The sequence below is a fragment of the Haemaphysalis longicornis genome, unplaced genomic scaffold (genome assembly GCF_048455015.1).
Source record: "Haemaphysalis longicornis isolate Haplotype H1 unplaced genomic scaffold, Haemaphysalis longicornis Haplotype H1 scaffold_8, whole genome shotgun sequence".
NCBI lineage: Eukaryota > Metazoa > Arthropoda > Arachnida > Ixodida > Ixodidae > Haemaphysalis > Haemaphysalis longicornis.
This window is the reverse complement of record NW_027526445.1, coordinates 153,162,758-153,186,151: the sequence shown is the minus strand read 5'-3', so window position 1 is coordinate 153,186,151 and position 23,394 is coordinate 153,162,758. Positions and strand designations below refer to the sequence as shown.

Here is a 23,394-nt window from a genome sequence, read left to right as displayed (position 1 = left end):
CCCAGCCCGCTGGTGTTGGCGAGTGGCGCTTACCGAGCCTCCGCTGCCCCCGCGTATGCTACGACAGCGTACATGGTCTACTGCCGCGTTGCTCCCGAAAACGGGTGGCCTGTGCGACTCTAGTGCGACCCAGGGACCCAGGCCTTCAGCGGTGACGTAGCCGGTGTGAAACGGCGCGGGGGCCACCGCGCGCCCCGAGAGTGGCGAGTACGGAGCGCACATGAGTACGGAGAGCTCCCGCTCGAGCCTCGAAGAGCAGCGCGCTCCCCAAGCTGTGGTTGTGCTGGTTGTGCTACAGTCTCACAGAACAGGGAGGATTGCTGCAACCGCGGCCGCGGCCGGCTGCGTGCAAACCGCCGCCAAAGTGGGCTTTTTCCGCCAAAGTGATGATGATGATGATGATGATCAAAGGCCTCCCCTTTGAATCGGCGTAACGGCATGCGCCATCTAGCCTTACTTAAATTTAGTTAACCCTCAACTCAGATTTCTTTTTAATTCTGCCCTGCCGCTACCCCTGCTTGGGATGACACTTTATCGACTTATCTGCTTTTTTTCCACCAATACTACAGCCGCTGCTTACTCCAGAGCATAGAGATAATATACTGACTCTAGAGGGAAAGCGCGCCGCTGAACCAATGCATTGGAACCGTACGACACACGGTGGCAGACATGATACAACGATTTTAAGGTTGCCAGCTGAGTTTTTGCTTACTAAAAACGGCGAAAGCGATGGGTTGTAATCTGGCAACGGGCTACTGTGGCGTTTCCGCGTCCGGCTAGCGAAGCATGCCGGGATCAATTGTAACATGGCGAACCGCTGGCCAGGCGGATTTTGTGTAGGCGGCGTCGACAGCATTGCGTAGTTTATCTCCTGTGGGTAGGTAACCGACGAGTTTTCGGTTTAGCGTGTGACTTATACGTACTGAGACTATTTGAGCAAGATGTGGCGACGCTCACACAACACTTGCGCGCAAGCCCGAATGCGACTGATCGCATGTGCGAGGACGTCAAGGAATCAGCTGATCCGTACTGTGGCGCACAGAAAAAATGAATCTCCGTCATGATCTCCGTGCATTTTTGCGCTGTGCTGCTTTGTTTTCCATTCTGTGACATTTTGCGAGTTGCTCAATGCTTTTCAAACGAAGTGAAGTGAAGAACTGTGGCTTTGTAGCTGAATGTAAAACCTTTGTTGACACACAAAAAAAGAAAAACGTTATCGCATGGGCCAACGCTGATATTGCCGGTGAGTCGCGGCCCTTTAAAGCACAGGAACGAAAGAGCGCGGTCGCTCGCAGGCCAACGGAGTCGCAGAATGCATGCCAAGGGAGTATGCGAAATACAGTCAGCGGCGTGTCCCGTTTTCCTTTCCGTCTGTATTCGTCAAGTTCTGGCTGCTTTCCACCACTTCAAAGGGAAAGCTTGCGGGACTGAATGGGCAATATTGAATGGGCAGTAATTTGCCGCACAGAGCGCGCGAGGAGAGAACATTGACTTGTTGACTTTTTGTGATCGATTAAAAAAGAAACCGCATTCGTTACCTATTTTTTCGTTCTACCTTCACGAACGTTTGCGCGAAAGTTCGAAGCACGGAGAGCTGTAAGAAGTTCCATGAATAAAACAACTGGAACCGAACAATTATGAAATTTCCTTTTATTTCTCTTCCAACGGGAACAATCGCTGGCTGCCACTCCGTAGCCTGTAGTGAACTTGCGGTAGTCAAGGCGGTCAAGGTCAGATCGGAATCGCTGTTCCGGCGTCAGTTCAGGGGCAATAGACAGGGTGTTTAACGTGAAGAAACGAATGACAGCCTCGCAAGCGCCCGGGGAGGCACTTGCTCAGCGCGTACATCCGAGTTGTACCAGTTGTACGCGTTTTGCACGCACGCAGATCTGAGCTGGATACTGCACACACACACACACACACACTACGCAAGTCAGCCGCAAGGGCCTCGCCACTTCCTAGCACACTTAAAAAATCGAAACCAAACTGAGCTACGCACTTACTTTTTGATCGCAAATTAGAGCTTAATTACGCCAAACGTTTTTTGTAGAGCTAGTTTTAATTACTGAGGCAATTATTTGCAACTGTTTTGCTTCAGTTTTTTGTTTTAGTTAAATAATTAACGTACAACTCTTCACAAAACTGAATACAATTGATCTGGCAACCATGGGAATTGTATCATGTCAGCGCCCACGATTCGTACGGTCTCGGAGCTCGCTTTACCCCCCTGCTCCAGAGTGGGCTTTTCCTGCGGCTCCGGCTAACGGCTAGTCGAAGAACCAGGCATTATGAAGCGTACCATACGACTGGCATTGAAAAACATCAATACAATATAAGTGTTTTGAACGTTGCTGATTTTTATGGGGTTATACAAAATTGGGAGCTTTTATTTTTAGGCGTTGCCGTAGACATCTAGTGTGGCGACACTGTTGGCGAATTCTCAAGCAAAAATGGCGACTTTCGGCGACTTTTTGCTGGCCGTCTGGCGATATTGACCCAAAACTCAGTGGCAACCCTGGTCGGTTTAGACTTCCTTTCTGCTTCGACGACTGCTTTGATGCCATCCTGCTGTTTCGTTGTTTTTTCCTCGTGCCAGCTGTAAACAGACGTCGAAGACGTGACGCGGTAGCACACTTCTTTTATGTGCTTAAAGCAATCTCTCCAGTGAATGTGTTTTGACGGGAACAGAATTACGTGATCGTTGAGTCGAACGGCGTACGTGCACAACGTCGGCGTAAGCGATCTTTCCGTTGAGCATGGATCGAACCAATTTGGCCCTACCAGCTTCATCTCTGCTTTCCCCCGACAGGGTAGCATGACCACTGGCCGCTTCGGAAATACGCCCGTCTTCTGGCCGGATGATACATCGCCTCTGGTGACGTAACCCCATAAAGTTGAACACATTGCGATACCAACGTTGTTGCGCATTACCTCCGATTTCCGAAGCCGTCGAATTCAAATTCCACCGCTCGATTGCCTACAATTCCTGCTTGAATGAAGTTCTATTATGGTTATTGCACGAACCACCTATAGTAGCTATACCATGTTAGCTGTTAATTGCTATTAATATCTACAGATGATCGGACGTAACTCTAGCGATGGCTACGTCGACGAGGCGTTAGCCAAACGGTTCACAATTTATGCAGGATGGTTAGACGTGGAAGAATCGTATCTGCGCTCGATAGTGATCACAGCCGCAAATTTCGAGCTCATAGCGTTAATGGGTGGAGGCCGTCTCAGACAGGCGCCTCAGTTCACGCCAACAATTTTGTCACGTTGCAGCGGGAGGCGGCCCGTCTGTCGGCGCAGGTCAAGCAGGATGCGGACTTTCGGTCTGATTTTTACAAGCCAGCAACGATAGAGGACTGCTTGGAACAAACTGTGCAATCAAAGAACAAGTAGGTCACTGTAACCTGGTGCCTGCTAATCTTGCGTCTCGACACTCCTATGAGTTCTTCCTTTTGTTTGAATGCAGGAAAGATCAGAGATCGGATGACGACTACTGGTACGCACCGGGATGCGTTCCGTTCAACTTCTCAGAAGATACGGTGAGTCGTCCAGCTAATGCCTCCGTTTCATCGTCCTTCCAGATGCATATTAATCCTGGCGTACAATTTGTTTAGGAGGACGACAGCAAGAGGAATACGCAATCGAGCCAGAGGTCGCAGTCTTCTGGGCGCGGCTCTAAGGAATTCGCTCTCGATGACTTGAAGCAGGTCACTTCAGAGGTCTTAGGTGCGAAAAAACTCTTCTACATCATGTCCGTTGCATGCAGATTGGCCATTTTGGCTCAGCCGCTTTCTCTCTCTTGGGGGCATGGGTTCTCAGGTGTACCTCAATCAGCCGCTGGCTCAAGCCTAAGGCGCGCAGAGTTGGGAAACGTCCAAAAGTATGCCGAAGGCCTGAGAATCGGCCATGATGTAAGTTCTTGGCCACGGCAGTCTTAAGAGCCAACATGTGCAAGCATGTTTTTGTATGCTGTTTATGGCGTATTAGTTTCCCGACATTCTGTGCAGATTCCAACCAAGGGTATCAAGAGCGCAAACACTCCAGAGGAGACTGTGAGGAACATTGTCATAGGCCAGGTGAGTTCATTCGTGTTTCTACATCTGCTCAATGTGCCGTTTACCTTGGGTTTAAATGAACGCTTTGGTGCTGCATCACAATCAAAACGAAAAGCAAAGGGCAATACCCAGGTTGGCTAGCATCGGCCTTGGGCACAGCTTAGGTTCACCTACCATGGTGGCTGAGTGGCTAAGGCGTTGCGCTGCTAGGCACGAGGACGCGGGTTCAATTACCGGCCACGGCGGCCGCTTTTCTGATGGAGGCAAAAAGCGGAAACGCCTGTGCGTTTGTGATTTCGGTGCACATTGAAGATCCCTGCGTAGTCAAAATTAATCCGGAGCCCTCCATTGCGGTGCGCCTCATCGCCTGTGTAGCGTCGGCGTGTTAACCCCACAATCAAATCACTGCTTAGATTCCACATGCATTGACATTCCAGACTATATTAAAAAGAAAAAGGAGCATCTGCTAATAACTTAAGTTGGCACAGCAGTGCACAGTTGAAAGTATCAGACATAGCTTTGGGGATTTGCACAGCATTGAAGAGTTGAAAGTATCAGGAGTAGGTTTAGGATCATTCGTTCCCGGAAAGCATTGATGATGTTCATATGAGGCTGTGCCCACAGCATGCGTTAAGTCAACATGTAGGGTTGCCACCTGCCCGGTTTTGGACCGGCCCGACCGGTTTTTTAAACAGCGGGCCGGTTGCCGGTGCATACTTGAAACCGGCCGTCATTGGCCGGTTTTTTGGCGTTTGTGCCGTGATTGTGTCCGTTTTGGCGTTTTATAAGCGTCAATTCAACAGCTAAGACGACAAATATGTGTCGACAAGCTGCGCAAAGACACGCGAGCAGAGAAAATACGCAGGCGAGTGCGCTGTCTGAGATGGAGGGGGACCTAAGGGAGGAACAAAACAACGAAATGCTGCCGCCACAGTCAGCAATTGCGCATACTTTGCACATGCAGAGCAGTAACCAAGCTCTCAATCACTTTCAGCACAAATGTTATTTTGATTTCTCTCTAAGGAAACGCTACAATAAATGACACTGCATGTGAAAAACATGGCGTCTTTTTTCAACACAAATTAACACCCCCCTCCCCTGAGGGGCCGGTTTTTTTTTTCAGGGAAAGATGGCAACCCTATCATCATGTCACAAAAAGACGCAGTAAGGAAGGCTAGCAGATCAAATTTAGCTGCCTGAAGCAGTGGACAAGCATTTTGATGTCATCGGGGGAGAATGTCATGCAGCGTACTAAGAAAACCTGGCCATGTCTCAACCAGCATAGGCACAAATGGCTAAGTTGTGGTATTCACACTCGACTTCAAATTATCTGTGCATTCTGAGAAATTCCAACTGTCGAGTATCTCTCGTCTGTCGAGTAGCTCTCATGCGAATGTTGGCAACTGATGTGATAGTAGTAGCCGGACTGCGAAGGGAGGGCAGACGTTTACAAGCGCGAAACTTAAACCCTATCTGTAGGGCTCGCTGTCCATGAATGGACGCGACTTTGCAGCAGCTAAGACCAAACAAAGCCTTGCAGTCACATTGGCTGTGCCAAAAATTGTTTCCTCAAGTGAAGTGCTATTGGGAGAAGCAAACTGCACTTCGCTAACCTGAAACGCTAGTGCCACCTTACTCACGAAACAACACATACAAACATGTATGCTTTGGCAAAACGATTCGTATAATTTGATCGGGGGCCTCTTTAATACACATTTATTGGATGGAAAGGAGGAGTATTTGCAGTATGCAATTTAGGGGTGGGTGGGGACCACTGGGCGCAGGCCAGCAGTATTTCAGCAGCACATTCCCACCGGGGCTTTTTGGACCCGGGGGTCAGAGCCGCCAAACGCTGCCTCCCATTATTCGATGGCGGGGGGGGGCACGCCCACATAGTGTGGCAGATGGTGTTGTCATCTCCACAGAGCGGGCATAGGGCTGATGGGTTACTGATCAAAGTATATGCAATTGATGAAGGTGTTTGCGACATGGAATGGTGTTACATAGTGGGTGGCCCTGTAAAATGGGGGTAGATTGTAGAGCAGACTTGCACAGTTTGCTTAATCATACTTGCATGCATATTTTACTTCTAGCCTCAAAAGTTTCCGGTACACATAAAACAGCCTTGAAAGCCAACCGCTGCACCACCCAACTACTCTCCACATTTTTTTTACAGTCGTATGCACAGCGGAACGAAAAGCATAGGAGAGCCACAGCTTCATGCTTTGGGATCGATGGCTTCGTCTTAAGTTGGCCACATTCTCATCCTTTATTTTGTACTGCCTCTACGCCCTTTCTGCCTTTTCTCACTTCTCGTTGTCTGTGCCGATGGGATAACAGGCTAATTGCAAAGCGGGGGTGGGCTGCAGTGAACTGGACTTCCAGTGCTATGTGCTGTTAATAAAGCAGCCTTCTGGCCCTCAATGGTTACATGACCTGGTGAACCAAACATATTGTAGTGCACAAGCAAGGTAGAGGCTTCTCGTATGCTTTTTTTTTTTAAATGATAGTCTTTTATGGGCTATTTAAATGCACAAGTTTTGGTCTATCTGTATGTTTCTCAATTCAGCCGTCGAACTAAAAGTAGAAACGATTAATAAAAAATGGTAAGTATATGTATATAAACAGAACCATTCCAAACTTCTAAATCTGTTGGCATACTTCATACTTGGCAGCATTGTTCAGCAAAAAAAAAGCATTAGTCATATTTGAGGCAAAACACAAATACATAACTGGTGCATACTAGTCAGTGTTTTTTTTTAATTAGAAATAGGTGTGCGTGTAATTTTTGTAGCAGCAGACACAAGAAAAGCCTTGAAACAATGTTTGAACCACAAAATACAAAAGGCTTGCACCCAAGCCTCATGGTTGTGTCTCTAGCACCAAGCCAAACAGTAACTAAAAGTGACAACAGATGGCAGCCCACAAAATGTGGGAAAATTGAATTTAATCCAGCAAACCTCGATGGCGATTATCGTGGGAGCAGCGCGAGACATGGCAGGAAGGCAATTGTCTTTCGGCGAAATTTGCAGCAAAGCAAGGAGACACGTGGCCAGTAATTTCCTCCGTGCTTGTCCACAACTTTTCACCTTAAGTATCACACCCATGTATCATCATCATCGTCGTTACCAGCCTATCTACGCCCACTACAGGGCAAAGGCCTCTCCCATGGATCTCCAATTACCCCGGTCCTGCGCTAACTGCGACCAATTATTCCCCACAAACTTCTTAATCTCAACCGCCCATCTAACTTTCTGCTGCCCCCTGCCACGCTTGCCTTCTCTAGGGCAAGGTACCCATGTATACCTCGGAACAGAGTCTTCTTTGCATTGACTTTGCAGGCTGGTTGTGATGTGTGCTTATTTGTTTACTTTGTTCGGGTCTCCAGCCCTACTTTCTGGGCCAGCATCGCTCCAGGGAGGACAAGATTGCTCTCCTAAACGAGGCCGTCCGCGTCCAAGATGGGAACGCCATTATTGCGGTGAGTCGGCATTTCGCGCCAAGATTGATTGCTTGCATGTTAAACCACAGTGATGGTGCTAACTTCTCGTATGAAAGAAAACCACTTTTAAGGTATCAAGGTTTATTCAATAAATGCTTGGTTTACAAAATGCATTATTGGTGTTAGTACAGAAGGAGGCCCTTAAGTAAACTGTCAGGGGGACCTCCTGACAGTTTGTGCCTATTGTGTGCTATAGCTGCCGTTCAACCCCATTGCCTAAGGGTCAGTGGGATTGCGTCCCACTAGCTTGACTTGTGCGATTTCAAGGGGCCACGAAGTCCGGCTAAAACTTTGGGTCGTTTAAGAGAATGCTTTGTTTCGATAACAGTGGTGCCAATTTTACTGCAAACTTCAAACAAATAATCGCGATACTGAAGAAAACATTGAACAGTGGCAGTTTCCGAGCCACTTTCCGGCAATTTTTCTGCGACACCACAGACCTAAGCCACCGTGCCGCCACAAAGTGTGAGTGGGAGGTTGCAGGGGTGTCTAGTTCTGTTTGACCTGTCACTTGAACGCGAACGTGCAGTTAAAGGAGTACTGACACGAAATTTCAAAGCTGAGATAACTATGTAAAACGCTTCCTTTTTATCAGGAGATATCTCCCAGCAAGTTTCAACAGCAACCGTTCAGCGAAACATATTTAAAATCCATTTTAATCTTCGCCCGCACGAGAAAGCCCAGAGCGGGCCGACGTGACATCATCTGCTACGTGCCCCAAACTGCCGACGTCGGGGCTCCCGTGACGAAGCCGACGCGCTGGCTGTGGTTGGCGCGCCCTTCTCGGGCGTGTGTACATGTCATGGTTTTGGGACTGACGTCATGCTGCCCGGGTCTGTGGGGACGGCGAAGACCTCGGCCGGTCTGGGCACGTGCGTGCGCTCGCTCGCGCGCGCTTCCAGAGAGGCAGCGATACGGCAAGAATGGTGACGCCATGTGATACATGCTGTCATGGCGGCCGCTCGGCGTTTTTTTGTCGAAACCGAAACTGGCACGAATAAATGACGCCGTAAATGAATGTTTGCGCTGCGCTCGACCATCTAATCTGTCATTCTATGATTAGTGGGCTGGTAGGCACGCATAGCAGCGAAAAAAACGTTCAATTCCCCCGTGTGGTCCTGCCTAGTATGGAAACTTTGATCCGCTCGTCCACCATTTATGGCCGCTGACAAGTACCGTATTTACTCGCATAATCCTCGCACTTTTTTTTCGGAAAAGTCAATGCGAGAATTACGCGGGGAAAAAAAATCCGGTGCACAGTGTTGCCCATTTGCCTTCTGCGAGTCCCGCTAAATGTAGCGGTCGTTTTTTGTATATGTAAGCTCAGTGTTGCCAACAGCAGCTATTTCTTTTTATTATTTACAACGTAAACAGTCTCCCGTCGATCAGCGATCATGAAATTGACGCCTTTGCTTTCTGGCGCGCGCCCTATCTCGTCGTCGTCATGTGCGTGCCCTACTCCTGTAACGCACGTTGAAGTCGGTGACGCCGAAGAGCCTGCCTGCGGCGCGGTTGCCGTGTTCGATCGCGTACTCTATCGCGTTCAATTTGAAAGCGGCAGTGTAGCAGGCGTTCTTCCCCATGGCGAAGCGGCACCAAGCACAAAACAAAGAGATCAAAAAGTTCTCAAAATGGCAGCGAGCTATCCACCACTGACGCGAGTGACTCACTGACTGCTGCTGCTAAACGAGGGGACCACGACGGCGACACGACAGCGGGCTGCGCGAACGCCGTCTATAGTTCATCTCACAAGCTAGCTGCAGCACTGTGGAGGCTACATTGTTATCAATAGTGCGCCCACTGAGGGCGCCTAATCCGCCGTGAAGGGGGTCCTGAAAGGACACTCCCTTCTCCCCTCTCGGCAAGTGGCACCGCACGGCCCCGGCGCCTTTTGTCGCTTCCTTCGCGGTGAGTTAGGCGCCCTGAGGGGGACAACAATGTAGCCTCCACAGTGCTGCAGCTAGCTTCTGAGATGAACTATAGTTCGCACACGCGAAACCGGCTCAAGGACAGTGTGAGTAACGTGTTAGGGAGTAGCCATGCAGGTTGTTAGGGCGCCTGGATGGCCTTGGATACACAGCCATAGAGAAAGACACAGCGCTCTCCGCCGAACGGAGAGGCAGCGGGGGAGGGCGCGCGTTGGAGAGCGCGTGCACCATGCGGGTTTCGCGAGCAGGGAACTTTCGCCGCTGCAAAGTTGGGGGTGCGAGGATTATGCGAGGAACCAAAAAATCCAAGTTTTCGTGGCTCACATTAGGGGTGCGAGGATTACGCGAGTGCGAGGATTACGCGAGAAAATACGGTAACCTCGAAAAAAAAACGTAACATAAAAATTTCGTGTCAGTACTCCTTTAACACACTTTTTCATACTGGCCCTTAATTCATCACTTTTGCTCATTTGCTCAGGGGACGGCAGAAAGTTAGATGGGCAGATGAGATCAAGAAGTCTGCGGGGATAAATTGGTCACTGTTAGCACAGGACCGGGATAATTGGAGATTAATGGGAGAGGCCTTTGCCCTGCAGTGGGCATAGATAGGCTGGTGATGGTGATGATGATGACATTGCCATGGCCCGAAATTCGAAAGCTTTTCAATATTTCTTCCATATCATCGCCTCGAACGAACGTCAAAAGGTAGCTGAAATGACGCTTTGGTAACTAGTGGGAGGTTACGCTTTCTTTTTTGCTCAGTAAATGTAATGATGTCTGAGAAGTTAAATTGGGCCACTGTGTGCTGTGTGCAGGTTCTTCTCTTCCTGAAGCAGACCCTGAAGCCGTCCCTGTTCAACCAGGAGCTGATGCAGCGACCGAGGGCCGTGTCCCACTACCTAAGCCACCTGCGGGCGGTGCAGGACAACAGCCAGCTCATGGACGTTCTAGGGTGAGCACGTATGCTAGAGTGTCTGTCATTCTTTCCCTAAGCTACTGTATTTACTCGATTATAGGCACCCCCTCTTTTCTGTGATCACGATTGCCCAAAGTAAGGGGGGTGCTTATATTCAGAAAACCTAAATAATCACTCGCCCCGCCACTTTTTTTGCGGCCGTATCTTGATGAGACGGGCGTGAGGAATAAAGTTTTATTTGGGAAAAATTCGAAAGAAAAATATGTACAGATAGTGAACAGACTGCTTGCGTCACATCCTTAGCCATCTGCACTACCATTTGAGTCGGTTGTGCCGCTGGGGCCGCCGCTCTCAGTATCCCCAGTATGTCGTCTTCTGTTTTGTTGAAGTGGTTTGTAATTGAAAACTTCGTAAATGACTTGCCCACAACGTCAACTCGGGCCCACTTTTATGCATCTCAAATCCACCTCGCGGTGCTTGCTTAGAAAAGGGGGTGCTTAAGATTGGCGTGCTAAGGTTTTTTTTCCAATTTCTTTTTTTTTCCGAAAGTAGGGGAGGGTGCTTAGAATCGCGAAAATACGGTAGGTTAAGAGAGCAATTTTTTGCAGAGACTAATAACAACCAGAATGTTTGAGGTAATTTCAGAAGCTGACTGTGAAATACACTAAATACCATACGGAAGCAAAATGAAGGTGCTTAGAAAAAAGTTTTAATTTTTATTAGGACTAATGTCAATCGATGGCTAGTTTTTTTTTTCCAAAAGAAAGTGGTGAAGTGTTTGGAATGCAACGACCAACCATCGCAATGATGAAAGTGGTATTTCATATCTTGGAGCAGTTCTCGGAGCAAGAAAAGTGCTAGTTTGGGAGTTTCTGAAGCAGATGCCAAAGCATGGTAATGTACCACTTGGAAACAAGAAATGTAACGCAATTTACCAATATTAGGAGCAAATGTTACGAATAACACATTGTGCAGACAATATCACAGAGGGATGGTCCCAAGCACTATATCTGGTAGGACACTGCTGTGCTACGTTTCTACATGGTCCACATGCAACTTAAAGCAAGCTAAAGAAATAATGACATGAAAACAGCAGGACAGGAGAAACTGAGTGCGAGCTACATTATTCAAATTGTGTATGTGCTTTAAAATGCACCAGCAAACATGCAAGAAAATGCTAGGACATTACCAGATCCCCTCCCTCTTGATGCTGAAAGCTTCATTCATTTTCTACTGTGGTGACCTTGAAACTTCATTTTGTAATTTCACTGTAACCAATCAATCAGCTCGGGGAGTGTGTTTGCAAGTTTCCTTTTCTCTTCTGTCTATCCAGAATGCTTGGAAAAACTGAGGATGCTGCTGTAAGTACCTGGTACCAGCCAAGCTATGTCCGACTTTACGCAACTGCAGTGAGAGTGGGACTTACTGATGGCACGCTGCTTCACTATTAGATGGTCAAGTACAGACTCGCCGTTGAAAGTCCAGAGGCTGCGACGAGGCTTCGAAACCTGCAGTCCTGTTTCAAGTGAGCGCAGTGTTCTGTCTATTACACAGCAGTACTGAGTTGAGAAGGGCCGCTGACATAATGTCCACACCTGTCGTGCAGATCCCACTTCCAGTCGGACCCGTCCCTCGAAATGCAGGCTGAGCTGGTCAAGGAAGAGCTGAGGCTGCTTGAAATGCAGCTGGCCATAGAGGTATCCACAATTACTCTTCATTTGAACCATCCCTGGGATGCTCTTCACGCATTAGTCCCACTGGGCTAATGGCTCGCAATTCTCGTGGTCCTTTTCTTCTTGCCTTGCGGATGCCTTCACATTTGAGCTCCGCTTGAGGAAATATAGACATGGCGGTAGTTTTTAAGTACCGAAAGTGCTACCTCATTTGCTTTCTCAATGAGTTCTGTGCTGTTTTCCCTCCTCCTCTCAAATATTGTCTTATAACAGGTGCCGTGTTCATTAGGGGACATTAAAGATCCCGACGTGGTCAAAATGAATCAGGAGCCCTCCACTATGGCGCACATCATCGCCTGTGCAGCGTCGGCGCGTTAAACCTTAACAATCAATCAATCAATGTTCATTAGGGGAGGGTAGTCTCTGCCACACCCCACCCCCTTTTTTTTTTTCTTTGTGATGCTGGTGCTAACCTTGCAATTGGCCTTGACAGTCTCGTCAGACAAAACACCGTTACCACTAAATGAAGCCACGCAAATTCTCCTACCGGCGTCGAACAAATGAACCTGCTTTTTACATTGGAACCGCTTTCCGTGGCACCGTGTGGCATTACAGGAAGTTCACTGTGCCAGGCGTTTTGCGGTGCATTACATAGACCCTTCTACTCAGTGTCAGGAGTAGAGATACTTGATTCGCGATCTGTTTCATGTGCAGTAGAGCTTGCCGTCACGAGTAGACTCTCGCGTTCGAAAGTCGGGCACTCGTGCGTTGTGGTGTGAGATACGTGGAGGGTACAATGCAAGGGGTTTGGGCAGTACGGTTTTTTGACGCTGTAGTCATAATGCCTGATCACTGACCTTGCAGGAGGAAGACAGTAGGGTGGAGAAAGAGGGGCAGAACATCCTGATGCAGGAGTTTCCCCGCAAAGCCCCCGTCGTGGGCACCTCTCTGGTCACCACTGTCTACTACTGCTGTCTCTACCACTACAACGTGTCTCACGTGAGTGGGTGCCTGTCTCCGAGAGCTCTTCATGCACGACTCGAGGTTTATGCCTTTGGTAATCGTAGCCTCTACAGCACTGCTCTTCAAATGGGGGTCTATGAGTGCACCCCCCCCTCCCTACCCCCTTTTTTGCGATACATCGCTGACAATACGAATAAGTGGGCTTGCTAAATGGCATGTGTGTGTGCACTAACATCTCTGCGTAGCGCATTTTCGAAGTTAGGTTTATTGCACTACACACCAGCTGCGAGGAAAAGCCAGACGTACAGAAACAGGAATTCAATAGACGGTTGGGTGAGCTTGGTGGCAACAGAAAATTGTTTGGCAATGCGATACATGTCAACACACTTTTTTGTATGGTGCCCCATTACTTTTGTGTGCCCTGAATGGATCTCGGCCATACCTGTTAACATCAGTAAAATGTAGCCAAGCCAAGCCACGGGCCTTCTTTGATTGACTGGTGGTGCGGCAGTTAAAAGCATTGCGCTGTTGAGTGGAGAAATGGTAATGGTTGACTCCCTGCCGCGGTGGCTTTTTTTTTTTTTTAATGGAAACCACAAACACAAAAACAACCGCATGCACGAGATTTCAGCATATGTCAGAGGTCCCTAGATGGTATAAATAATGCTCAGTGGTCTACCAATCCCAAAACAACAATTTAAATGCATATATAAGCGCATGGAAATTAATTGGGTAGAATAGCCTGAAAATCAGTCTGTTTCAATTTCCATCGCTTCCAGCCTCTGGAGGCAGAACCCCGCTATGACCTCACCGTTTTGTGTAGACGTCAGAACTCTGCGGAAGCCAGTGGAGGCATTGCTTCGACCATCTAGCCACCAGAGCCTTGCGGCTGAGCTGCCTGAAGGCGTTTAGGCCTACCATTGCGGGGGATATTTGATCACCGCTTTCAAGAAAGGTCCTGATGGCGACTTGTGTTGCGATTCTAGGCCAAATGGCTCGTTTCCCGTGTGTGGAACTTTGTTTTTGGCAAGAGTGCCTTTCTGGGGAGGGTTATGCTCTGGCTACGTGCATCATTTTGTGAAAGCGCCAGTGCCTAGCTAGTCGAAAAAAAACAATTGGAGGTTCATTGGGACCTGCCGAAAACACAATTGGTTCAATTGGAGCCATTTGGAAATGCAAATGGTTCCATTTGGCCCAATGTGTTTTTGAAAGGTTTTTTTTCGCCTACGAGTCACCGCTAACCGGCTGCACACGTAAAGTGGTGTCGCAAGTTTGTGCAAAACGTCACACACACTTGGCTACACTTATCTACTTCTTATCTCTAACACAGAGTGAAGTCTCGCTGATGTCCATTTGCTGCGCACTGCTCCGCATCTGTTTCGTCGGTGCGGTAAATGAGATCAAATTAAAGTATGTTCCCCGCATCGTAGGTTGCTCATATTTCACCCAGGGTATTCTGTTGAGCTAAGGAAACAAACTGTGTGATAATATTAACCCCGAAAATTGGTGTCAGTACCACTGGGGGATACAAAAGACTTTGAAATACATTTTAGAACACTTGAGAATATATGCAAGCCTACCGCAAGGAACCGACAAAAATTTAGGTTGTGTCCCGGTTGCTTTGGTAGTACCGGCGGCATGTGAAGAATAAGTTTGGTCCGAAACTGCGTTCTCATGGCAGTAGGCAGCATTAACACGGACGCCAGCGTCAACTCTATGTTGCACAAACTGTGACAGTGGCTCTGTGAATGCTTAATTAATACACGCTGAAAAACAACGTTAATTTTCTGCATTTGTGACCGCCGTGGTAAACTGAATGAGCTAACTCTAATAAAAAAAGCCCCCTTCCCACTTTTTTTTTTTTTTTTTTTTTTTTTCAGAATCACATTGCGAGTCCCAACCAGATGAGAGTACTCTTCAACGTGAGTCCTGAGCTAGGAGTCGTCATCATTATCCTTTTGTTTGGTGTTGCAGTTTTTTGCCCTGGTAGCAGTTTCGCATAACTTTGTGCCTTGCGTCGTTGCATGCAGTTGACTGAAAAGCAGTTTGTGTGGACCGCGCTCTCCGCACTGGCCCAGATCAAGCACTGGAAAGAGATCGACAACTTGTTTCAGGGCAAGGTGAGGGGATGGCTGGCTGCACTGTACGCAGTGCTTCAGGCCTGGGCATTCGATGCTTCTGGCAAACTCGACCACTGTTTAGAAATAACTGCACCGTACATTTTTAGTGTTTCGTAGAGTTTTGTGATTGGAATAACGTCTATACCTTGATGTATACCATCTTCCCCTCATGTAATTCCCCCTTCCCTTTTATTAAGAAGGAAGGGCTCCAGTGAACATCTTTGTTGAAGTATCGAAACTCGTGAAAAGCTGGCCAAAGGAAAGTACTGGGAGGCGAAAAAAACCTCCCGAAAACACATTGGGCCAAATGGAACCATTTGCATTTCCAACACCCAGGCAGGGGATGCACTTCTGCAGTGCACAGTAATCGGCATTCTGAGCTTGCTCTTGTAGAGGCCATCTTTTAGTGTTGGTGAGAGCATTCCAGAACACTGACCTACAAGATCCGATCAAGTTCAGCTTTTGCCTTTCTTTCCCTCACCCCTGTCCTGTGAGACTTAAGCTTTTCTGAATCGCACAATTCCTATTTGATTGGTGGTTGCCCTTACCAGTGTCTACAGTCGTAATTACTGAACTAGCATACTGGACTTGACATCTCTTCGGATGTCAGCGATGATGTCACTTTTGCGATACCGTAACGATGCCGTGTTGTGCTTTTGGCTGTTTTTCTCAGCTATTTCTGGTGCTTTTTCTTCCCCCCCTCCCCCCCTCGTCCAGTCCTGGCTGGGCAAGTCTAAAATGCGATGCTGCATTGGCTTTGACAAGGCTGTAGAGATTCTGGCCAAGGCACACGCACCACCTGAGGTACGCACCCATTGCCTTTCTTTTTTCCAACCTTTTTTTTTTTCCTTTTTTCTGTTTTCCCCTCCCATCCACCAGGCATTTGCTAGTGAGAAGTCACATGCAAGTTTTTGTAAAGTAATTAAAGCTAGGCATTTGTTTATCAAGTTTTCTCTGGGCCGTTGTCTAACCCTTGCGACATTTTTATTTCAAAGTATCTGCACTGAGCATGAAGAGTGCTACAGCTTACGGAAAGCCATTTGGCAGAGCAAGAAGAAAGAATAATAAAGTCGCCAAACATACTGCTGTTGTAAAGGTCTTCACTTTCAAAAGATTGTCTTTTAAGTGAAGCCAAATGTAGTTGCTTTGTTAATGCAACCTTGAACTCCTTTGATTTGTTATTCTGGTATTAGTTGTTTGCAGTTTACATTTAATGGCACACCAAAGAGTTATCAAACACTGTTCAATTACTTTATCATCAGTGTCAAGGTCAGTAATGTCCGTGGTCTGAATACTTTTCTTTCTCTGAGATTAAGGTGCATTAAAAAAATCCCGGGCCATCTCCACTAACGTGAAACCTGGGGAAGGGCAAAGCATGCAGTTTGTAAGTGTATTCTTGGCACCTTGGCGTTTTTGCCCGCGGAGATGAAACCGTTGGGGGGGGGGGGGGGGGGGTAGAAATATACAGCTTTGCTGTTAAAGTCTCGTGTCTTTGGAGCACGAAGCTCTCTAGCGCGAGGCGTAAACGAGTGTCCTGGTGTTTTAGTACCGTGACTACATGAGACGACGATTACGACAACGATGACAGGAGACGCCAACAGCCCCAGCCCCTAAGGGGCTTCGCCCCTAAAATCATATTTTTCCTGCATTGTCCTTTTCTCCAATTAGGCGACAGGAGCATTTAATGGATTGCAAGCGCATTCTCATCTGCATAAAGTGTGGGTGAACAAACACAGGGTTAATGTAAATTATATGATGTCTTGCCAGTCATCGAAGGCCAGGCATTTGTTATGCAAATGAAGAGTTGTACTCCGAGGCCACTGCATGGGTTGACCAACAAAGCTAAACACGAAAGCAAAATTAAAAAAAAAAAGTATAGCAGGCATTGAGCCGTTTATTTGTGGAATACAATTCAGCTGCGCTGTAACCGCACGTTTCTTTAAAAAGCCTACTGAGCGATATAAAAAGAAGCAACGTTGCTGCTTGCATAAAGGAGGAAGGACCTTGTAAGAGAAGAAATACCTTCATTTTTTTTTTTTTTTTTTGTAATTTCGGGGGGTTTAACGCGGCAAACCTACATTTCGGCTATCAGGTGCACTATACAGTCCAACCCGGCTATAACGAACCCGGATAGAGCGAATTATGGTATATATCGAACAAAAATAATTCAGTTGCAGAAATACATGGGAAACATATTCCTTATAACGAAGGGAAACATATTCCTTATAACGAAGTTCACATCCGATATATCGAACTCTGGGCGCCTAGAATGGCCGCCGAAATGCATGATCTCGAGCGGCAATTGAGATGTGGATTGGCCGTGACCACAGAGCAAGAGCCGCGACTGAGACATTGCGCCTCGCACGGAGCGACGTGACGCCCAATACTTTCCGTAACTGTTTCCGATGCGTGGGACTCGCGACGGAACCCGCCCAGTCAGCGAGTCCGGTCTAAGACAGCAGCATCGGTGAACGGTGGGAAAAGCTCGCCAACGTTCCCGGTGATGTCGCGAGTGAAATCCGTCCGACGCTTATAATAAAGCGCTTTCAGCAGTCGATGTGCTGCGCCAATGCTTCTTAGATTTTTGAGGACGCGGACTCGGACTGGTGCAAACAATGTTTCGTATAGAGAATGCTATGCTAGTTGAAGCCGCCAAAACGAAAGTGAAAACAAAAATCACAGTTTTTTTTTTGCAACGTGGGCAGTTAAGGCGGAAAGTAGCTTTACTATACTTGCAATAAATGGATTATTTTGGTATGGTAATGGCTACTGTACTGTGTTCGTTTCTGCATACGCGGATGGCGGAGTAAGGGGGGGGCTCCTGTGGATTGCGAACTCGTAACAATAAGCTCGTTATAGGCGGGTTCGGCTATATCTAACTATTGGATATATCGAACTAATCGATATATATCGAACTAAACGTAACCTGAAATCTCAGGACATGGGCGTTTTGCTTTTCGCAACCATTTGCGTCATATGGTTGGGCTCCCGCGTGGTGTGAGCTCTTGCATTGCCACTGGAATTTCGAACTGAGCAATGTTGGTGTCTTAAAAAGGATAGCGTTTTAGTATCTCTCACCCCTATGCGCCATTGGATGCGTACAAGTTTATGTTGGCGAAATAGAGTAGCTGAGCCCTGGCTAACAGTGGAGTCTGGTTCGTCTGTTGTCATGCCATCAGGTCTTTGAGAGGTACCTCCAGATGGTCGACGATGCGGAGAAGCGCTACGCACTGGCCAAGGTGCACAAATGCCACAGCGTTGCCATTGAGGTGAGTCTCCCAGGGCTGCCAACCGGCTGCTTGTTAAGTGGGATGCACTGTATTGCAGCGAGGCATCTTTTTCTTCTACGACTGCGTGTCTAACGTTTTGTGGTGAACTTGCTTGCCGTTTTCAGCACCCAGACACTGACGACGGCTAAGAAGAGCGAGTAAGCGACGTTTGTTTTAAACAAGCGCGTGTGGTGTGGATACCTTTTGTTGAGTAACGGCATTGTGCATGATGTTTTTGAAACTCCCGTCAAATGTGTTGGTTGCAAAAGATGTGGTAGGTGTGTGTGCGTGCATGCATCGAGATTTTTGGGCTCTGTTGCTCTGCAGTCCTCCTTGTACGTGGTGCAAGTGGAGGTGTTGTCAATAAGTGACATCCTAGGAAGGGGTTTGTGTATTCAGAGAAATTGAAATGTATGTGTCTATGTTCCATAAAGAACATTGCACACTTCTGTATCAGCCTTGATGCAAAAGAAAAAATCTATATACAGTCTAGCCCGCTTATAATGAACACACCACGAAACGGAAATACGTTCGTTATTATCCATTTTTCGCTATATCTGAACATAAAGTATTCCGTGTAAAGGAAGCTAACTGTAATAATAACACCCAGAATCAGTGTCAGTACCCCTTAAAGGGGCACTGACACAAAATTTTAAAGGCGAGATAACGTCGGAGATAGATTTGTGGGAACACATATACATCATCTGCAAAATATCAGCGGCGAATACAGCCTAGAACATATTTAAAATCAATTTTGAAGTGTGCGAAACGCAACCGAGCAGCCAGCAGAGGACCACGCGCAATTGTAAATAAACAACATCCAAACACGTCACGAGTTTGTGTTTGCCGCTTCCGCACTACCGGCGTTTTACGCGGGCTCGCCCGGCTCGCCGCTCCAATCGGAGGGCCGGAGGGCGGAGCTTTTGCTCTGGAGAACGAACGACCCGATCGTTGGCGGCGGAGGCGCCGTGATTTCGTCAGCTAATCGGGCAGCTGGCCGCGACCAAAGTTCTACAGCGATTCCAGGCACTCTGTTTCTATTACTGTATATTACCATTGGATACGAAAACGCGCTGGAGGCACGAAAAGCCCACTGAGCTAGCCGCACGGTCGCTGTGCAGGCGGCGGCCACGGCCGCGAAGTGGCCCAGGCCGGCGCAGGTAGCTCGAGTGATAGCTTGTTACCGCTGCACGAAATTGTCCCCAAGTCCCGACCATAGTGGCTTAAATGAGAAAGGAGTTAATGATGCGATGGCGGGTTGCATTAAAAATTGTCATCTGCACCGCTTACGAGAGCGGCACTCGAATATCCGCCGCAGTGCTGAGCCGAACACATCTGTAGGCGGACCTGTAGGCAGACCGGCCGGCTGCTCCCAGCGCGCGTCTTGCCACCCACCGTCTCGAGCGTCGCGCGTCGTTCTTTAGCCGCGGTAGCATTTGCACTCGCAGCGCCTGCGTCACATCCACCGTCGCTTTTTAATTAAGCGCCTCACGAGATCAGTACGTGGGGCATTCGCAGAAACTGCCGTCGATGCGGATTCGACAGAGCTACGGCGGCTCTGCTCTGTGATATCCCTCCGAAGGTCACGTGGTCAGCTTTGTTCACACAATATCCACAAAATCCATCGTTTCGCGGCACTCGCTGAAACCGAAACTGCGACTGGCCGCATTGAAAATCCCTCTAATTAAACAACCGTCGCACGCTGAAGCAAATGAGGTTTCTACAGGTTATAAGTAGGTCACTAGCTACTTATCGCAACGAAAAAAACAAGATGCTAAATTTTTGTGTCAGTGCCCCTTTAATTCTAAAACACGTCGTCTGCGACCGACTGCTACGACACATGAAATTACAAAGCACCCTATTTTCTAATTTGCACTCTCTAGTTTTGCTAAAAACAACTCTTTCTGCCTGAATTTGCCCTTAAGGAGCCCAAGAATCAATTTGTGGTGTAAGCAGCATAACTTAAAAACGTGTTGCTGGACACCTGAAGTACCAAGTTGCCTGGAGGCTGTTTTGCACATCCATGCAAGCGCTGAACTGTCTTTTGAGAGGTCTTATTACTCGGGCATGCCTGTGCAATCGTATTTAACTGGAAAGTAGTACTGTTCTACAAGACTAACATACCCTAGCAATTCAGTAATAGCCCGTGATCATTCAAACTTCATCCACCAATGGGGAGCATAATGATGCCTCCATATTCAGGTGAAAACGAATTCAGGGTTGATTGCCCTGTGAAAGGAGTCGGCCAGAGCACACAGTGTGACCATGGTGGTAAAAATTCTCCTTCCTAAGACGCATGGCCAAATTTGGTAAGCCTTAGCAGCGCACTTAATCGAACCCGGGTTCGAAACGAATCAGCTAGCCCAGAGATGTGCTTTACTGAGAATCAAAAAAAGCTTTCGCAACAGTTTAATTTGTAAACACTTATCTCTGCTTTTGGTTCCAAGAGTCAGCACGTTGCCGGCAAGTGTATCGAGTGGAAAAATAGTTGGTGCAAGCATGCACCACTTGCCTGGACGAAAGTGTGTGCGCTTTTGAATTTCGTTTATTTTCTTTTTGAAGTTTTCTTTCACACAACGAGATGTCGTAGTCGTAAAAGTGGCTGCTTGAAAATTCGAAATCTGGCAAGGTTGCATAAATGGTTACCTTGTGAAATTAAACCAAGACTGTGCACCAATGTGTACCACAACACTGATCCAGCAGCGACCATTGATTCTGCTGCAGACATCAGCTGCATCCCAAATCCAGATTGCCAGACTAGGGTTTTTTTTTTTTTTTTTTTTTCTGTATGTTGCGTTCACCTGGCAGTAAACCTTGATTTGATTGATTGTGGGGTTTAACGCGCCGACGCAGCGCAGGCGATGAGGCGCGCCGTAGTGGAGGGCTCCGGATTAATTTTGACCACCTGGGGATCTTTAACGTGCGCCGAAATCTCGTACACACGGGCGTTTTTGCTTTTCGCCTCCATCAGAAAAGCGGCCGCCGCGGCCGGGAATCGAACCCGCAACCTCGTGCTCAGCAGCGCAACGCCTTAGCCACTGAGCCACCGCGGCGGGTGGCAGTAAACCTTGCAAAGTACCAAGACGTTACTGGGTGTGGTCTTGTTCTTGCAGACGCTGGTGTACCTTCGGGACCGGCAACGACTGCTGAGGTACAAGAGCGAGATACAGCCGCAGTCTGCGGCCTTCTACGAGATCGAGAGGATCCTCAGTGGCTCGGTGAGCAGGCTGCCAGCCTCGTTCGCTTTTGGCTGAGCCACATTTTAGCTTGACATAATAAGTAGTCCCATTTATACGGAACACTCGTTTTGTCGCTTGCAATAGTTTGGCTTGACAAGTTCTTATCCCCACTGGCTTATCTGAACGGACTGAGCTTCCACAGGCCACGAGCGCTGCCTGTAATAAAGGCATCAAAATCCCCCAGCGGTACATTCCGAAAATAGTCATAGGTCACTAACCATTTTCAGAGCTATCTGCCATTAATATGTCTTGGAAGTTATTACTTCTGTGAATATTATGGTCACAGCAGAGGACAGGTCCTTTACAAGTTGGCAGTTATTTCGGACGCAATCGCAGCGTAGGAGAATCCACCCTGCATGCGCGAAAGGTGTTTTTCGAAAGCCAGTGTCATGAAGCGAAGCTGGTTGTTATTGTTTGTGAAGTTTCCCGACAACTCCTTGGCGCACCATGTTTATTTTAATGGTCACAATGCAGCGAGATGCTGTGTTGTAAATTTTTGATGGCAGTTGAATAATCATGCCTCAGTGCATAGCGTCGCAACGCTGCTCATATGCATAGAAAAAACAGAAGCAACCTTCAACTAGTGGTCTATCGCAGCAAGCAATGCATTTTTGTTGTCTGTCCCTAAACAAGTGAGCTTGCTGCACGAATCTTGCTGGTGTTCAACAGCACACAGATCCTGTTATGAGGTAAAACAAGGCGAAAATATGCTGTATTTGCGTGCAGCGGTCATAGCCTATGGTTGGTGTTTTATTTGTGCGTCAAGGTGGAACACTGGTCTTAAACCAAAAATGTTTATTTTTATAGCTACAATGATAAAAATTGGAGGACATATGTAGTCTTACATTCTGATTGTAGGTATAGAATTTGTATTTGTGTAAAACGACTATAGTCTAACTTATTTGGATTTTTACATTTGATGTTTTGACAGATTTCATACGAAACTGCTGGAGTGCAATAAGACTAACATTATCACTCTATCTGGTCTTGAGCAGAAGTTACGACCGTTTGAAGTTTGGGCTTAGAAGATGGCAACCAGAAAAACTGGCTTGGTCTTTCCCGGGTTGTTCTCTTCAGCACTGTGACCAGTTCTCAATAGCGCAGCACTTTAATGGGGGAGGGGGCACCACCAAAAGAATGGAGCAGTTTTGTTTGGCTGAACCACTACAGACCAGATAGAATGTCAGTCTTATTGCCCTCCTCGATTTGTGCACAGTTAACTGGTACCTGGCTCAGCTGCATCACTCCAGCAGTTTTTTTTACAAAGGCTGTCAAAAAATCAAATATAAACATCTGAATATAGTCGTGTTACAGAAAAACAAATTTTATATCTACAATCAGAATGTGAAACTACGTATGTCCTCCAATGTTTATATCATAACAGAAAAAATAAATTTTTTTAATGAAAGACCCATGTGCCCCCTAAATGTATTATGTACTCCGCTACCACTGCAAGAGCCAAGTTTCTGTAAAAAATCCTAAAACAAAAGAATTTTACATTACGTGCTTGGAAGAAGCAAGTTGCGTTTCTCTGCATGGTTAACACTGCTGCATGTCACTTTTCTTTTTTTCAGGCTGTTAAGTGGAAGAATTGAAGCAATTAAAATATGTAAATAAAAGATTAACAAGACAAAACGAGAGGAGGGGAGGGTTAGAAAGAAAATTGGCACTTTTCATGCATTGTTTGTCTCTCTGCTGCCTCATTGATGATCAACTTCAA

The 23,394-nt window shown here is 47.3% G+C and overlaps 1 protein-coding gene across 3 annotated transcripts; it reads left to right on the top strand.

Annotated features, from left to right (window-relative positions):
* Positions 1 to 2,498: 2,498 nt before the first annotated feature.
* On the top strand, positions 2,499 to 23,354 carry LOC144149546 (spermatogenesis-defective protein 39 homolog). 3 transcript variants are annotated; one of them, XM_077681169.1, is made up of 19 exons: positions 2,499 to 2,734; positions 2,810 to 2,875; positions 3,283 to 3,398; positions 3,476 to 3,548; positions 3,624 to 3,735; positions 3,829 to 3,920; positions 4,017 to 4,085; positions 7,453 to 7,545; positions 10,310 to 10,446; positions 11,744 to 11,771; positions 11,862 to 11,935; positions 12,017 to 12,107; positions 12,948 to 13,082; positions 14,927 to 14,968; positions 15,077 to 15,166; positions 15,884 to 15,970; positions 18,346 to 18,435; positions 21,549 to 21,653; positions 23,249 to 23,354. In XM_077681169.1, the coding sequence occupies exons 2-19, from the start codon at positions 2,816 to 2,818 to the stop codon at positions 23,267 to 23,269; spliced, it is 1,515 nt and encodes a 504-aa protein (XP_077537295.1). In that variant the 5' UTR covers positions 2,499 to 2,734; positions 2,810 to 2,815; the 3' UTR covers positions 23,270 to 23,354. The 3 variants fall into 3 exon arrangements, with proteins under 3 accessions (XP_077537295.1, XP_077537296.1, XP_077537297.1); XM_077681170.1 differs by having other exon boundaries at positions 2,499 to 2,875; XM_077681171.1 differs by lacking the exons at positions 14,927 to 14,968; positions 15,077 to 15,166.
* Positions 23,355 to 23,394: the final 40 nt, after the last annotated feature.

Excerpts from the sequence above, each read along its gene's own strand:
- LOC144149546 (XM_077681169.1), top strand. The coding sequence starts at position 2,816 with ATGACCACTGGCCGCTTCGGAAATACGCCCGTCTTCTGGCCGGATGAT. Across the intron at positions 12,108-12,947 it reads AAATGCAGCTGGCCATAGAG|GAGGAAGACAGTAGGGTGGA; the intron begins GTATCCACAATT and ends CTGACCTTGCAG. Across the intron at positions 15,971-18,345 it reads AGGCACACGCACCACCTGAG|GTCTTTGAGAGGTACCTCCA; the intron begins GTACGCACCCAT and ends TCATGCCATCAG.